Raw genomic sequence first — 18,819 nt, 5'->3', positions numbered from 1 at the left:
GGCAATTTTTAATATAAATTAAATGAGCTGAGTAACTGGTTGAGAAATTAGTGTTGACTCACATGGCTGGGGAATTCTTCCTCCTGAAAAATGTCCTTTTGTTGGCTTTCTTAATATTCTATGGCACTCACTCCTACAGGTGGCTCCACAAAAATTACCAGCAGGCTCTGGCTCTGCTGTTTGCTGTAGAGGAGATTAACAGAGATCCCCATCTGTTGCCCAACATTTCCCTGGGATTCCACCTCTACAACACCTACCACAGTGATGAGAGAACCTTGGAGAGCTCCCTGAGGTGGCTGTCTGGGCAAGGCCAGCCTATTCCTAACTACAGCTGCAGGAAACAAGACAAGTCTGTGGCTGTTATTGGAGGAGTCACCTCAGCTCTCTCTGTCCAGATGGGCACACTACTCGATCTCTACAAGTTTCCACAGGTGAATGATATTCAATCTGACTACGCCTTTCTCTATGCCTTTATCAATAAAAAATTACTATTATATTATTAACAATATAAGAGGAAAACCAATAACTAGGATTTATGAAGTGCTTTACAGTTTTTAATGTGTTTTATATAAGTACTTTTATTGTTCCTCATAGCAACCCTCTCAGGGGCTATTATAAGCCTAATTTTACAGAAGAGGATACTGAGACTGAGAAAAATTAAGTTACATGTCCGGGATCATGCAGCTAAGAAGTTCCTGTGACAGAATTTCATCTCAGGTCTTCTTGACACCACTTAAATCCTCTTGTCACTGCACTTTCAAGTTGCCTGAGTCATCAGGGAAGATAAACTTCTTCTGCTGCATCACCCGATTTATAGATCAAGAATAGAATTGGAGCCATTTAGATTCCAGTTCATGAAAGTATCTGATGAGTAACCTAGATATACTTGCCCATTACAAAAAGAAAGTCACTAAAGATGTGAAAGGTTAAAATATCTACTCACAATTACACCATTCACTGGAGTAATGGTAGGGATTAAAGTTTACATTCCTCAATTTACAATGGAAAGACTGGTCAGTCTATCACATCTCACTCTTGGTGTTTTATCTTTTTAAATCTTTTAGTCCAGTAATGTTCAGCCTTAATTCATTGAGAATTGTAGTATGTACAAAAAAAGAATGGCGCATGAGCGCATGGAAAATCTATCTATAATGCTGTATTAAGAGAACCATAAGTAGCTTTATGAAAATGTAGGTACAGGAGTAAATTTATGACATTGTTCACAAATAGGTAATTAACTTTATTAATCTGTACACAAGACACAGCTATACCAGCTGTATGAGGAAACTCTTTTCAGAAGGCAGCTCACTTTTTAAAGACCAGAAATGTTCTTCTAGGAATACTGGCCTTGCAAGTGGGCTAATGTACTTTTCAGCTAGGTTGCATACAGAGTATTGTCATTGTTTGTCAGGCATACAGCTGACTGCTTTTTTTAGTCTGGAACCCAGAAGAGAAACAGGGATGGCTTCATGGAACAAAAGAAAGGAAAATATGAGTCCTTGGTTTAAATGAAATGGAGACCAGTTTTTAGTATGGAATTACTCCTACTAAAAGAGGAATGACTGAAAGCTTATTTTTCTATCCTCACTCCTATTTTTTATCCCATCTTTTTTATTTAATCAATTAATTTAGAATATTTTTGCTTGGTTCCTTGGTTTCCTTAGTTCATTTTCCTTTTCTCCCTTCCTCCCACCCCACTCCTATTCCCAGTGTACAATTCTTCTGGGTTTTACATATGTCATTGATCAAGACCTATTTTCATATTTGCATTAGGGTGATCGTTTAGAGCCGTGATGGGCAAACTACGGCCTGCGGGCCAGATGCGGGGGAGAGGGGGGGGCCCTGAAATGTTCTATTGGCAGCATGACGTTATTACTATTCTGATGAATACAATAAGTAGGATACAATACAATGAAACTTCGAAAGAGTTGCCTTAGAAACAGACTGACAGATGAGCATTTTCTTTCCTTGGGCCCCCTCTTTAAAAAGTTTGCCCATCAATGGTTTAGAGTCTACATCCCCAATCATAACCCCATCAACCCATGTGATCAAGCCATTGATTTTCTTCTGTTTTTCTGCTCCCACAGTTCTTTCTCTGGATGTGGATACCATTCTTTCTCATAAGTCCCTCAGATTGTCCTGGATCCTTGCATTGCTGCTAGTAGAGAAGTTGGTTATGTTCGATTTTACCACAGTATATCCTTCTCTGTATATAATGTTCTCCTGGTTCTGCTCCTTTCACTCTGCATCAATTCTTGGAGGTCATTCCAGTTCACATGGAATTCCTCCAGTTCGTTATTTTTATTAGCACAGTAGTATTCCATCACCAATAGATACCACCATTTGTTCAGTCATTCCCCATTCAATGGGCATCCTTTCCTTGTCCAATATTTTGCCACCACAAAGAGTGTGGCTATAAATATTTTTGTACAACTCTTTTTCCTTATTATCTCTTTGGGGTATAAACCAAGCAATTGTATGGCTGATCAAAGGGTAGACAGTCTTTTAGAGCTCTTTGGGCATAGTTCCAAATTGCCATCCAGAATGGTTGGATCAATTCACAACTCTACCAGCAATGCATTAATGTCCCAATTTTGCCACATCCCCTCCAACATTTATTACTTTCCTTGCTGTCATGTTAGCCAATCTGCTAGGTGCCTCACTCCTATTTTTAAAGCTTTCACAGCTTCAATCAATATTATTCATTTCTAATATCACTATGCATACAGGTTCAGGATTTAGAGGCCTTGGAGAATTAACTCAAGGAGTTTTGTGGTTTCCCTAGCTTTGGAATTTCAGTGTTCTGGTCATACATTTGAAGACCAGTGAAGAAAACAAAAACTGAAAGCTCAAAGGACACAGAGATTAACTCTTTATTGGGATTTAGAAACCAAAGTTAGATCCCCAAGTCAGAAGAACCATGTAAAGAATTAATCTTGCATCTTCGTTGGCCAGAATGTATGCTACTGCATATAGTTCTAGATAGGGAAGAGTCAGAATGGCACATCCATAGTAGGTTAGTTCTTCATTGATCCTTATAAGATAGGAGGAATGCATCTGCTTTCAGAAATTGCTACATTCATCAGAATGGTCAATATGACAGTAAAGGAAAATAATAAATGTTGGGGGGGGGATGTGGCAAAATTTGGACACTAATACACTGTTTGTGGAGTTGTGAATTGACCCAACCATTCTGGAAGGAAATTTGGAATTATGTCCAAAGATCTTTAAAAGGATGTATACTCTTTGGCCCAGCAATACCACTTCTAGGTCTGTAACCCAAAGAGATAATAATGAAAAATATTTGTACAGAAATATTTATAGCTCTGCTCTTTGTGGTGGCAAAAAATATTGGAAAATGAGGAGATGTCCCTTGGTTGGGGAATGACTGTGGTATATGATGGTGATATAATACTATTGTGTAATAAGGAACAGTAAAGTGCATGATTTCCATACAAGCTGGAAATACCTCAATGAACTGATGCAGATCAAAATGAGCAGAACCAGGAGAACATTGTGCACAGAAACTGAAACATTGTGGGACAATCATACGTAATTGACTTTGCTACTAATCGCAATGCAATGATCCAGGACAATCCCGTGAAATTTATGAGAAAAAAATGCTCTCCACATCAAGAGAAAGAACTGTGGGAGTAGAAACACAGAAGGAAATCATTTGATTCATCACTTATTTACATGTGTAAAAGTAGTGGGGTTTGGGATTTGAAAAGATCACTCTGTTAAAAAATGAATGATATGGAAATAGGTATTGAGTGATAATGCATATATAACCCGGTGGAATTGCTTGTCTGCTTGGGAAGGGGGAAGGGAAAACAGAGGGAAATAACATGAATCATGCAATCATGGAAAAATGCTTAAAGGAAAAAAATGAATTGCTAGATTCCCTCAAAGTATGACAATCTGATCCTCTAATAGCAGACAACAAAGGTCACAATAAGCAAAATCTGACATCAGTCCTATTATGACATCCAGGAACATTGTTTTTATTGATGAGAAAAAATCTTGTGGTTGAAAGATGGGGCAAGGATTATCAGATGTTTTTAAAATATTCATATTTTTACATTTTGTGCTTGATATTCTCCTTTACAATCTCATCTCTCCGCTACCCACTGAGAAGTTAAACAATTTGATGTCAATTATACCTGTGAAGTCATGTAAAATATTTCCATATTAGTCCTATGGCCAAAAAAAATATCCATGCAAGAAAAAGAAATAAAATAAGGAGATACTAGGAGGCAGTTATGTGGATCAGTGGTTTAAAAGCCAGGCCTAGAAATGGCAGGTATTTCTTTCAAACTTGGGTTCATATACTTCCTAGCTTTGTAACCCTGGGCAAATCACTTAACCCCCATTTCTCAGCCATTACCACTCTTTTAACTTGGAACCAATATACAGTATTGATTATAGGACTCAGAGTTAAGAGTTTTTTAAAAGATATGCTACCATCTGTACTCAGATTCTTTCACTTCTCTCTGTAGCTGGATAACATTGTTCATCATCTGTTCTTCAGTGGTAATGAACCATACCCTTTTGTCAGTCTTTGGATCATTGTATTATTCACAGCTACTAAGTTCTTCCTATTTGCTAATCATGACATCGTGCATTGTGTGCTATATTATTTTGCTTATGCTTAGTCTACTTTACATCAATTCATATAAGTTTTTTCATACCTTTCTAAAGTCATCCTGATAATCATTTCTTAAAGTATAAAAGGATTCCATTACACTGATATACCACAGCTCTTTCAGCCATTCCCCAATTGATAGACATCCCCCCAACTTCCAATTCTTTACCACAAAGTGTTGTTATAAATATTTTAAACATAAAATGTTTTAATTTTTTGATATCTTTGGGATATATACAAAGTAGTAGTATGGTTGGGTCAAAAGTTAAATTCACCCATTGGACATATTTTAAAATTCTTCATAATGGTTGATTCAATTTACAACTTCACTTACAGTATATTAGGGTCCCATTTTTTCTACATCCCCCTTATTTGTCATTTTCCTTTTCTATTATATTTTCCAATCTGATAGGTATGAGGTGGTACATGAGTTGTTTTCATCAGTATATTTCTAATCAGGACTGATATAAAGCATTTATCATAGGCACACAGATAACATTTATGTCTTTTGAAAATTGCCTGCTCATATCCCTTGACAGCTTATCAACTGGGCAATGGTTCTTATTATTTTTGTAAATTTGATTGAGTTCTCTATATTTGGAGAAAAAAACCTTTCTCAGAGAAATTTCCTGTAAATGTTTTCTAGTGTCACTGACTTCCTTCATAAGTCTTGATTTTTTTATTACTCCCATTTCTCTTATTCCATTGCCCTCCTACTTCCCTGTAAAGAAACAAATATTTCTGTGCCCAATTGTGTATATACATGCTAATTTCCTTGATCCAAATCATTTGAGCATACCAATGAGGTACTGTTGCATTCCCTCAAAATTTTATGCTACAGGGGGCAGCTGTGTAGCTCAGTGGATTGAGAGCCAGGCCTAGAGACAGGAGGTCCTAGGTTCAAATCCGGCCTCAGACACTTCCCAGCTGTGTGACCCTGGGCAAGTCACTTGACCCCCATTGCCTACCCTTACCACTCTTCCACCTATAAGTCAATACACAGAAGTTAAGGGTTTAAAATTAAAAAGAATTTATGCTACAATATAAAAAGGCCTTCCATGTGTAATTCTTTTATATGAAATAATTTATTCCATTCTTTCTCTACCTTCCCTCTCTTCCTATTGCATTCCTTTCTCTTATTCATTAATTTTTTCATCGTTCAAACAGAATTAACACATTCCCACAACTTCTGTCTATAGAGAATCCTGCCAATTGACCACATCACTGTTCCCTTGAGGACTCAGAGAGAGGAATAAATAGAGAGATTTTCAGACATTAAATTGCCACTTAAACTAAATCATAGATTGAAATTGACATCATCTTTTCTGTCAACAAAAAGGGCCCATTTCATGATTCACATTTTGCTTCAGTTCTCTCAGCATCACCAAGGGTTAAAGTGATCCATATTTCTTTCTCTTCCAGATCAGCTATGGTCCATTTGATTCCATTCTTAGTGACAAGGTCCAGTTTCCTTCCCTCTATCAGATGGCCCCTAAAGACACTTCTCTGCACCAAGGTGTTGTCCACTTAATGGTATATTTTGAATGGAACTGGATTGGACTGGTTGTCTCAGATGATATAATAGGTGAAAAATTCCTCTGGGAAATAAGAGGAGAAATGGTAAAGAAAGGCGTTTGTGTGTCCTTCACAGAGAAGATTCCCGTCAGTGAGAGAACACATATGGAATCACATGAGACCTTCATGCCCAGGATCCTAACGTCATCAGTCAAAGTGATTGTTATCCATGGTGACGCAGATTCATTAATGATTTTGAGACATTCACAATTCCCTGTCATTGGATCAGGGAAGGTGTGGATTACCACATCTCACTGGGACATTACTATGAGACCCCACCATAGTCAAGGTCATGCTTTCCATGGGGCTCTCACATTTTCATACTTGACAAGTGAAATTCCTGGATTCAAGACTTTTCTTAAGACAATAACTCCTTCAAAATATCCACATGATGCTTTACTTAGAAGATTCTGGCTCTCTGCTTTTAGGTGTCCTGATCAACCAGAATATGCAAAGCAAGGAATATGTTTGCCAAATGCTTCCTTGGAAACTTTGCCTCTGTGCTCTTTTGAAATGACCATGTCAGGCTTCAGTTACACCATCTACAATACTGTCTATGCGGTGGCTTGGGCTCTCCATGAAATATATGTAAGAAAATCAGAGAAAAGACCAATGTTAAATGAAGAATATTTAGAACCTCATTCATGGCAGGTAATATCAGATGTGTGGCCACTTTTTAGCTATGATGTACTGGCTATATATTTTGAGTATTAATTGGACGGAATGGATAATAAACTCCCTTCCAAATCCCTAATTCTCTTATTAGATTTTCCTCACAGATTGTAATATTAATTTCCAGCACGTGTGAGTTGTCATTTGAAGAATTTTTGCTTCTTTCACAGAGTCTTGGAGCTGGAAATTACTTCTGGTTCCATCAAGTGGCCAGGAGTGGAATCGCTTTCACAACAACTTTGTCAGTGTATTTCTAATCAGGGAATAATCCATCATCTCTCAGTATACCTTATTACATTTTGTGGAAGCTTTAATTTCTGAAGCAGTATTTCTCATTAGCCTAAGAGGGGCTGATTTGGATATAAAATGTCCTACAATGGTTGATAACAAAATAATAGCCAGTGGTCAGGACTTCTCTTCCTGCTAGTGAATAATTTTCTCATCAATTCTCATTGTGAGCTCTACAGCCATCGTAATATGTTAGGATTCTTCCTCATGAATTTTTAGTGATGCACGTGTTCCCATTAATCAGTCAATTTACTTTGCACACTGAAAAAAACACTGACTTCTGATAGTGAAACCCAAGGGTAACAGACACAATTAGATCCACACCCACAAACCCACATGTGTTAGGATGCACAAGATAAACTGGGAACCTACACAAGGGATGTGGGAAATGGATAAAACACACTTGCTGGTAAATGTCAGTTAAAACAGTTACTGGTCACCACTCAAGTTTATTTTCTCTGTGGGTCCTTTCTTGGGGTTGAGGAAGACAAGGGAAGTTAAGTAAACAGTTTAATAATGAATTTAAGGGTTAGGTAGTAAGGGAAAGACCACTCTAACTCTTCTTGTCTAGGGGATAAGTTCAATAGCCTGGAAGATGGACAAACACCACACTGACTCTAGCTCAAGCTGACAGGTCCAGCTTGTAAGGTCAGAAGGGGATTAGATGTCTCACTGCAGGGTCCTCTACAGCTCCAGTGATTATCTCAGCTTCCCAGGAACCACAGCAAATAAGTTCACAAAGAGGTAAAGTCAGGGAGCTGAACAAGTCTGATATGTCCACCAACCAGAACTATGTTCACTGTTCAACCTGATCTTTTTCACAGGGTAGATTGTTTTTCCAGGATACAATTACTTTTCTGGGCTCTTCACTTCCAGCAGCTAAGTAAGCATCTAACTTCCATCAGTTTCATCCAGAATGTCTCTCAGAAAAATCTCTTTCTCCCTCATTGCTCTATGCTTGGAACCTTCAGCACTTTCCCTGACAACTATGCCAGCTAACATGTCTATTGCTTAACTTTTCCTAACTCCCTCATAACCACCCTCATCCAGTTTATAAATGAATTGGAGATACTTCTTTTCCTATAGGTTTTTTTTTATTATTTTTTAAACCCTTAACTTCTGTGTATTGGCTCCTTGGTGGAAGAGTGGTAAGGATGGGCAATGGGGGTCAAGTGACTTGCCCAGGGTCACACAGCTGGGAAGTGTCTGAGGCCAAATTTGAACCTAGGACCTCCCGTCTCTAGGCCCGACGCTGAATCCACTGAGCTACCCAGCTGCCCCTTCCTATAGGTTTTTAATAATATCTATATAATAATAATAATATGACACACTTTATATGCAACAGTAGATTAATAATATGGTTAAACATATCTAGGAATATAGTAAAGATTTAATGGTACCTCAGTATAGCTATAAACAACTATAAAAACTGTAAATAACCCACTCTAGTGGGGAGTTTGGTCTAAGGTAGCTCCATCTTGGCCTGATCCAAGGAGATTTATTAAAAAGCACCAAAAAAAGATTTTGTAATACTAAAACCTCACCTGTATCAAGGTTCTATACCATGGTTCCAGGGCTTTGTATTTAGGTTCAATTGTACTGTATCACCCTTTATGTACAAAGGATGTACCTAATACAACATTATGTATGCTCCTTTCCCAAGTCCTCTTGGTAGAGAGTAGACTCCAAACTATGATGTGTAGCCAGGAAAAGAGAAATATTTAAAGGAATATAATGTGAAAGAAAGAGAGAAGGGCTGGGCTTATTATGTTTGGCTACAGAAGACAGGACTAGGAATAATGGGTAGAAGTTGTTGAGAAACCAATTTTAACATGATCTGAGAAAGTATTTCCTAACATAACTCCATACACAAGAGTTAATTAATATTATTTATTGCATTTTATTGTATATGTAGTAGAAACATAACATAGTGGATGGAGTCTGAGAGGCCTACATTCAAGCCCTACCTTTGATATATCCTGACCATGGAACCCTTAGCAAATCACTAACTTCTTAGTGCCCTGAGGCAATACTCTAAAATTCTTAAGTTGCAGCAATATTCTGTATTTGAGGGAATTTCCACTGGAGAAGTTCCCTATTCTAAAGAGGTCACAGGTCCAATTAGTAAAAAATCTATCCAGAAGTAAAAGGTACTCCCTGAGGTAGTAGGGACTTAATACATCTCTGATGGACTTTATGCAGACACTATATAACCATTTGTCAGAGATGATGTTGAAGAAATTTCTTCTTTGATAAGGGTTGAATTTGAAGACATCTAACTTCACTTTCACCTCTGAGGTTCTATAACCAAAGGAATTTAAAATGAAAAGTCCATGCCTTAATTGAGGATGTAAATCTTGAAATCTAGATTTTAGATTGAGATAACAAGGCAAGAGTAGGGAGGAATAATGAGCAATAGCCAAGAACAAGATTTCATCTTTAACTCGTGTAATGTTTATGACTGTTTAATTCAATCACTCTTTATTAAAGTGTCAAGTTTATGTAAAAAAAAAAAAGACTACAGAACTCCAAACAAGCCCAGTGTTCCTTATATAACTCATAGATTGTACTTCAATGGGAGCCCATCCCTTAGGTACTACCCAGTAATTAGGTTTCCTCTTCCCTTTCAGCTTCACTCTTTCCTAAAGAAAACCCAATTTACCAACAATGCTGGTGACCAGGTGTTTGTGGATGAGAAAAGAAGATCTGAGGCTCAATATGCCATTATGAACTATGTGTTCCTTCCAAATGAGACTGATGCTCTGGTAAAAGTGGGGCAGTTTGTCCCTAAAGCTCAAGTTGGTCAAGATTTCACAATCTGTGTGGATGCCATAGTGTGGGACTGGTGGGATTCAAAGGTCAGAAACATTTTAAAGGTTAGATTGATACTTCTAATCACAAGAACGATTGTTTCCCTATTTGATTACTCCTTATTGCTCATATTTACTCATAGTAGACAACCAATGACTAGAATAAAATTATAGACCAAGATAATGAAGTGTTCTCACAGACCATCTAAGTCTGTTGTCTTATTCTTTATACATGAGGAAACTCATGATCAGGGAAGAGAAGTGATTTTTTTCAAGATAACACAGGCAACGGGCACACTTGGTGGAATTTCTTCTTATTGTTATCATTAAGTCATGTCCAACTCTATGTGACCCTATGTACTTTGTCAATGGGTTTTCTTAGCAAGGATAATGGAGTGGTTTGTTTTTTCTTCTCCAGTGTGTCCGCATTTTACATATGAGAAACTGAGAAAAACAGTGGTTAAGTGACTTCCACAGGGCAACATAGCTAGTAAGTATCTGAAGCCCAGTTTTAAAGCAGATTTTCCTAACCCCAAGCCTACTTCTCTATCCATTGCATCCCCAGTGCCTAACCTTTACTGCTCTTCTACCTTGGAAGTAATACACAGTACTAATTCCAGGGCAAAAGGTAAGGGATTTTTTAAAGATACAAGTAATTCACTAGAAAATGAAAAGAAAAAGAAAAATATTTCAAGAATAATGGTGCTTGGATTTTCTCTTTGGTCATGGCATTTCAATAGTCCAAACTTTATTTTTTATCTCCTCAATATGTCTTAGATGGCACTTATTTTTCCAAAAGAATAATTTTCCTTTTATTTTATGTCTTTAATTGAATTTAATATTTCTTATTGTCTCATAAAGTCAAAGGCTTCTGTTTAGTCCAAGCTTATTTTCAGAGTTTGTGTCCTGGGCAAAATTGTGTACCTCTTCTTCAATCTGTTTAATCACTTTGCAATTCATTCCTTGAAATTTGTCATTTCCTTTCCAATTTTTCTTCTACTACCTTAATTTCATTGAAAAAACTATTTTAGCTCTTTAGAAAACCCTTGTTTCCTCTCAAGAGTTCTATGTGAGCTTACAAGCAAATCTGTATTTTTCTTAGAGGTTTTTTCTTGTAGGTACTTCATGGTTTAATTCTGGGTTGTGTTTTCAACATCTACATTATTCTAATGACTTTTATTATAATATTCTTTTACTTGTTTGATCATTCTTCTGGTCCACTTATTAACTTTGGATTTGCTTCATGTTCACATTGGCTCCAGAAACTTCTGAAGGGAATGTTTAGAATAGTCATCTTGCTGTTTTCTGGGAGTATTGACTTCGGTGTTATTCTAAGATGGCAGGATAACTCATGTGAGGATATAAAGATTTCAGCGTTTTCAAAATGGTCTGATTCTGGACAAAGACTGTTTGCTCACACCTTCCCATCCTCCCAACATTGCTCTGATCTCTCCTACTTTTTGACCTGGTTTGGATGTAAGCAATAAGTAGATGCTGTCAATTATTTGGGAAACTTTACTGATTCAGAATTACAGAATTGTAGCTTCTGCTGGGTTAGAGAATCCTGCCAGGCTTATTACTTGGCAGACCTCAGACTGGGATAGAAAAATGTGCTGAGCCCCTGCTCCACACTCAGAATGTGAGCCACAATGTTGACAATTTTTACTGAAAGTTCTCCTCTCATAGAACAACATAGAGAGTCTAAGACCAATCCTTATTCCAGAAAAATCATCCATGTACATATTTTCCCTTCATCATTGCACCCTGGATCTGTGACTCAAAGTATGTTAGGGGTCATGGTAGGGGTCTAAGACCTGCTCTTTCCTGCTGTATAGATTCAAATGGTATGACCTAAACTAGACATACTCCTTTCCTAGTTTCTACAGTCCCTTCTGTCATTTTATTTTTTATATTTTTCCTTTTGATATCTCATACATAAAAAGACTAATATAGAAAATATTTTGCATGAAAAAAGATATATAAAAGGAAGGGACAAGGGAAGAGGCATTTATCACACAACTAATGTATTCCATGTGGTTTTAGAAATATTTTATCCTTACAACAATCTTTTGAGATATTGTTACTAACTTCATTCTAAGTTTTAATAAACTGAGACAGACAAAGGTAAATTGATTTGTCCAGGGCCACACAGCTAATATGTTCCAGAACTTCCTAAAACTTCTAAAATGTCTAAACTTCTACAAAGTCTAATATTCTATCTATACTACAGTGTGGTGGCTGTCAAACAGAGTTACACAAGTAAGATTCCTTTTTCTGCCCCAAAGCTCGGCAACTGTCTGGTAAAGATGCATATTTCAGTCCCCTGTTATTCCCTTAGGTTCCTTGTGCAGTATGTAGTGACAGTTGTGGTCCTGGATTTAGGAAGACGCCTTTGGAGGGGCAGCCTACCTGCTGCTTTGACTGCTCTCCATGCCCAGAAGGGGAGATTTCAAATCAGAAGGGTAAGTTTCTGCAGGGGACTCCCTTCTCATGATCCCTGATATAGAAAATAACTGATACACTATTCTTGTAGTCACCTACAATCCCCAGGAGCATCACTGTCAGAAGAAGAGAGCGTATAAAACCCAAGAATACCCAAGAAATAATTTGAAATAGTTATCATAGGAAGGTCCTTCGATCTCATAACACAACAAGAATTGTGATCTATAAGGATAAAATTAGTCGATGTCTTATTTCTTTGAAAAAACTAAAAATAATTCTTGTCCAGGATATACTTCTGGTGTCTAGAAATTATGTATATATGTATGTTTCTATGTATGTGTCTGTGTGTATATGTGTTTATATATATATATATATATTCACATATTTAGAGGAATAGAAATTGAGACACAGATATATTCTGTACTCAGGTGAAAGCCTGGGAGAGGTCATCCCAGGAAGCAGAGCTCCAGTCTGGCAGGAAATCAATGGTGCTGATTGAAATGAGGCAGTCTGAGTGTCTCAGGATATACAGCATTGTTTAGGTTGACTGATTTAAGGTGAGATGTTCAGTCTAAGATCAATCTGCAAAGGCCATTAAAACAAGTGGATTTCATGTTCAAATACAGGGTAGTGACCATCACCACTACACATGCCTCTCCAGGGGGATGGGATGTTGTCTTGATGCTGTGCCGCTCTCCATCATTACAACACCTGGGACTGTGGTGTGAGTACAAAAGAGTGCCTGGAAGAGCAGATTTGTGCAGGAAGAGATGAAATTTTATGGGATTTGAATGTTAGATTAAGGAAGCTAATATCAGGCCTAACAGCTACAAAAATAAGGAAGAGGAAAGAGAGCAATTAAGTCTTCCCTGCAGTCCTGACACCAAAATAAGGGACATAATCTAGAAGCTTTTGTGAATTACAGCTACTGCCATCGAGATGTTCTTTCCTCCCTCTCCCTTCTCCCTCTCTCTGTTCTGTCTCTCCTTCTGTTTATGTCTAACATTTTATCCTTCTCTATCTCTGTCTCCTTCCCTTTATCTCTCTGCCTCCATTTGCTTTACTCCTATTTCCCTCCCTCTCTTTCTTCATCTTCCTCTTGTTCCTCTTCTTTGTCTCACTATATCTCTCCTCCTTCTTCCCCACTCTCAGTCTTTGCAAATGCCAGGCATGATCCACTTCCAAACTGAATTTTTCTGAACTTAGTATGTGGCTTTAACTGTACTTCTTGCCAAGTGCCTATGTCCATCTAAATTAAAATCTCAACGCTAGGACAAAAAGTAAGTAATGCTTTCTCTCTAGGACTACAATTCTAAGAATTGATAGAGTTAGGTTTTAGAACTTCTCAACTTCTGTCCACAGAGAAAAAAGTCTGAATACCCAGATATTTCTGGAGAAAAAGGAGAGTTTGGTAAGAGGTGCTCAAAAATGGAAACACATTGGTCATGCTTTCCAAATGACATGAAGAGAAAGTATGTGTTATAATTCCATTCTACTGATTGTTGATGGACAACCCAAAGCAAATGATACATGCTCTCTTCAGATGCTTATTGATTTCACTAGGAGAACTAGTCCCTCTGCTGAATTTCAGAGGTTTCCCCCCGACTTAGTAAAGTCTCTCAGGTAGAATTGTTGGTGGACCATATTATACTTTTTGTATCCTGATCTTGGAGCTTTACAAATATTTCTAGAATAAGTCATCAGGAGATTTTGGCTTTGCTCTCAATACATTCCTCTAATTTATGTATCTGGTTTCAGAGGAAGATCTGCTCATGACTGAACCAGTGTTGAAGCCAAGAAGGGTCTTCAGAGATCATATTTTCCACATATTTTATTTCAAACATGAAATCCAGAGAAACTAAGTGATTCAGTGAGGTTACCAGTGGGCCATCTACAGACTGATACCCATTGCTCCTGATGAACAGTCCAATATTCAGCTCATGTCTCATGTTTGATCCACAGAATGACAAAGAAAAGTCAGACACACTAGAGAATGCTAAAAGCAACAGGTTTTTAACTTTATGAGTCATTTTAGACAATATAAAAAGGTAACGATAAGGATAGTGATTGGGACTAGATGGACCTGTGACAGGATTGCTAAAGGAAACTCTCAAATTAGAAACTGCCTCTTACATTGCAGGTCAGCACCTAAAGTAAACCTTATTGTCTTATATGGTTCTAGAATGATTTGGGTGACTTCTGTGGGATTACAAGAAAATATGTTTCAGGGGGAGGAATATAAGCCAGGTCCTTTTTTGCAATCAGCCACCAACTACATCATACTGAATATGGAGTGACATCAGAAAATGAATAACTCGGGAGATCAAGGAGTGGGACAAAGTTAGGATGAGTAAATATACACTCGGATCACAATACATGGGGAGTCAATATATCATCACATCTGGGAAAAGACTAGATGCTTATGACTCACCCACTGTTATTACATTTGAGCCATGCCTTAGACTGTTTTCAAGCCAAGACAGAAGAGAGAAGAAGAAAGTAGAGAAATGACTGCCTCTATGACAAGTTCCTAGAATGTAGACAAAGTCTATGCCCTGGAGGCAGCTGGGTAGCTCAGTGGATTGAGAACCAGGCCTAGAGATAGGAGGTCCTAGGTTCAAATCCGGCCTTAGACACTTCCCAGCTGTGTGACCCTGAGCAAGTCACTTGACCCCCATTGCCTACCCTTACCAATCTTCCACCTATAAGTCAATACACAGAAGTTAAGGGTTTAAAATTAAAAAAAAAAAAAAAAAAAAAAACAAAGTCTATGCCCTACCATAATCTCTTCTACCACTTTGCTGTGGGAACACAAGGGTCCTCCTCCTGCAATCAGGGATATTTATTGATTTAGTGGTGATGATAATGATGATAATTATTGTTTTTATTTTAATTAGCATTTATATAATGTGCTTTGACTTTGTGCTTTATCTATGCTATTTCATTTGAATCTCGCCACAATTATATGAGGTATTGTTATCTTTATTTCACTGGTATAGAAACTAAGAAAGAGGTGAAGTGATTTGCCCATAGTCACATAGCTAGTAAGTATCTGAAGGAAGATTTGAAATTAGGGATTCCTGAATTCAAGACCTATACAATATTCATGTCTTGCATATACTTTATAGTAAAATGTCAGTGTTTCTGTAGGGATTTCTGACATCACCAGCAGACAATTCTGTTGGGATTTTCACCTCTAATGTCATTGATGCAATTCAGTTCAGAATTTTGGGCCTGTTTGGGACCTGAACGATTCAAGTTATAGAAAACCATAAAAGAGGTGAGGAGAAAGAAAGGGAGGATCTGGAGAAGAGATTACCTGCTGAAAGCAAGATGGCTCTAGAGGGTCAGGAAAGGTTTTAGGAATGCCATTTGTGGGATAAATATCAAAAGATTTCATACATCTGAATGAGAGGTTTAAAACTGGGTCAATTTACTATTCCAAAAACAAGCGAAAAACAATACTATCTATGATCCAATGAGAATTTAGGTTGAAGCTCTCTGATTAAGCCAGACTATTAAGATATTATAAAATTGAATATATTGTGCAAAGATATCAACTTCCTGTGCATTAACAGGATGACCAGTTACAAAACAAAAGAGAATTTATCTAGAAGAACTATGCCAGTTATGCAATGAATCATGAATCAGTCATTAGAAAGTCATTTGTGACAGACTAGTGATCAATGGTGAGGATACAAATTCAAAATAGAAATAATTCCTGAATTTAGAGAGCTTCCATTCTCTTGGAGGAGAAAACACATATAATCATCTGCAAAATATGTATAAAACTCACACAAAGGTTCCGGGTTAAGATGGCAGCAGAGTAAGAAGCAGCTCTTAACCTCTCCTGACTGAAACACACAAAACTCCTCAAGGGAACATAAAAACAAGTCCAGACGAACGGAGGAACCCCACAACAGGGCACAGCTTGGAAGGTACGTGGAATCAAGGCATTTGCATGCTATAAAGGGGTGAAACAGCTCTCATTAAATCGCGGGCTGAGCAAACACCCCACCCCCAACCCCTCCACACACAACATCTATAGCTCTGAAGCCAACTAAAAAGAAATAGAGCAAGTTTGGGGCACCCATCGAGTCATTGGCAGCTCCGGGGCCTGTTCCTGTGAGCAGCAAGATTTAGGACCCCAATAAGCCAAAAAACGCACACGAAATCTGAATGCGGGAGCAGAGAGTGGACGCAGGGCGCAGAGCTCAGGCTGAGAGCACAGGCAGGGGCGGAGGCGTGGGTGGAAGCAGACACAGCCAGGAACTAAAGCTCTGAAAACCTGAGTGGGGAACCAGTGCAGACAGGGATAGGACCGTGGAAGCAGCGCCCTGAGACTTGAAAAGAAACCTCCTGCAGAGGATCAAGCAAGGGGGTCCACCAGGGGGCTTGACCTTGGAAAAAACCAGAACTCACACCTCAGGAGCCAATAGACCGCGGACAGACACTGAGCGGGAGGATAAACCTGAGAAGCTGCTGGGCTAATGATGGCTACCCAGTCTCAGGAAGCTCAGAAGAGAAAGAATAACAACAAGAAAAAGAAGCCTTTAACACTCAACAACTTTTACATAGAGAAAATCCAGACAACTGAGCAAACAGAGGAGGAGAACAAACAAGCATCCGGAACCCTCCTCAAATAAGGAAAACTCCTCACAAGCTATGGAAGAGTTCAAAACTGAGATTTTGAGGAAAATGGAAGAGATCTGGCAAGAAAATAACTGTTTAAAAGGTAGAATCTTGAAATTGAACACCAGAAATGACCAGATTGAAAAGGAATACCAGAAGATTAAGGCCGAAAACCAGAAGATTATGGCCAAAAACCGAAAGATTATAGCCGAAAATCAATCCCTAAAGGCTAGAATTGAGCAAGTAGAAGCTAATGATCTCTCAAGACAACAAGAACAAATAAAACAAAGTCAAGAGTGAAAAAATAGAAGGAAACATGAAATATCTCAATGAGAGAGTGACAGACCAAGAAAACCGGCCTAGAAGAGACAATTTGAGAATAATTGGTCTTCCAGAAAAACCAGAAATTAATAGAAACCTGGACTCCGTACTAAAAGAAATTATTCAGCAAAATTGCCCTGAAGTCCTACAACAAGAGGGCAATATAGACATCGAAAGGATTCATAGAACACCTGTGACATTTGATCCAGAAAAGAAAACACCCAGAAATATAATTGCCAAATTCAAGAGTTTCCAAGCAAAAGAAAAAATCCTACAAGAAGCCAGAAAGAAACAATTCAAATATCAAGGAGCACCAAACAGGATCACACAGGATCTGGCAGCCTCCACGCTAAAAGATCACAAGGCTTGGAATACGATATTCAGAAAGGCAAGAGAGCTGGGCCTGCAACCACGGATCAACTACCCATCAAAATTGACTATATATTTCCAGGGGAAAGTATGGGCATTCAACAAAATTGAAGAATTCCAGGTATTTGCACAGAAAAGACCAGGGCTAAATGGAAAGTTTGATATCCAACCACAGAAATCGAGAGAAACATGAAAAGGTAAATAAGATACAGAAGGGAAAGAAAGAAAACTTATAATTTTTAAATTTGCCTTTTTAAGGGCCTCAGTGAGATCTAATTATCTGTATTCCTATGTAGAGAAATGTTATGTATAATTCTCTGTAGTGAACTCCATTCACTATAATAATATTCACTATTATAGTAATCAGAAGAATAATTCACAGGGTGAGGATGGAACACTAAATAATCTAAGATGGCGTGGGGGATGGGAAAGAGGTGGTAAATAGCAGGGGACACCAAGAGAAACTTGAGTGAATAAGAAAATAGAATATTCTATTACACACAAAGAGGGCATGGGAGAGAGAGGGGACAAATAATATTATAAGAAGGAGAGGAAGAGAGCATAAAGAGGTAATAATCAAACCTTACTCTCAGTGAAATCAGCCCGGAGAGGGAAGAGTAGCTATGCTATCCATTGGGAAATAAAACTCTTATCTAACCCTTCTGAGAAAGTTAGAAGGGATAAACCAAGGGGAGCAGGGGAGTGGGGAGGTCAAAAAAAGGGAGGGGTGAAGGGGGAGCGAATTAATAAGGACTTTAAAAACAAAAAGAGGGGGGAAAAATAAGGGAGGGGGAAAGGGAAGTTAATCAAGGGAGGGGATAAGGGATAGGGTCTTAATAGCAAACCACTGGTTTTAAAGGAAATAGTTTAAGGAGAAGGGGCAGGAATGGGGGAGGATTTGAAAATGTCAGCAAATGCACAACTGATGATTATAACTCTGAATGTGAATGGGATGAAATCGCTCATAAAACGGAAGCAAATAGCAGAGTGGATTAGAAACCAAAATCCCACCATATGTTGTCTACAAGAAACACATATGAGGCGGGTGGACATACACAAGTTTAA

General features: G+C 38.1%; 1 protein-coding gene across 1 annotated transcript in view; it reads left to right on the top strand.

Annotated features, from left to right (window-relative positions):
* LOC123245883 (immunoglobulin lambda-1 light chain-like) overlaps positions 1-18,819 on the top strand; it is a 1,010,762-nt gene that overhangs the window by 805,058 nt on the left and 186,885 nt on the right. The window contains 1 exon segment of the mRNA XM_044674873.1: positions 4,254-4,264. Coding sequence (XP_044530808.1) covers positions 4,254-4,264 — 11 coding nt within the window.

This window comes from Gracilinanus agilis, chromosome 1 (assembly GCF_016433145.1).
Source record: "Gracilinanus agilis isolate LMUSP501 chromosome 1, AgileGrace, whole genome shotgun sequence".
Lineage (NCBI taxonomy): Eukaryota > Metazoa > Chordata > Mammalia > Didelphimorphia > Didelphidae > Gracilinanus > Gracilinanus agilis.
Note: the sequence above shows the minus strand (reverse complement) of the source record. Positions and strands in the feature narration are given on the sequence as shown.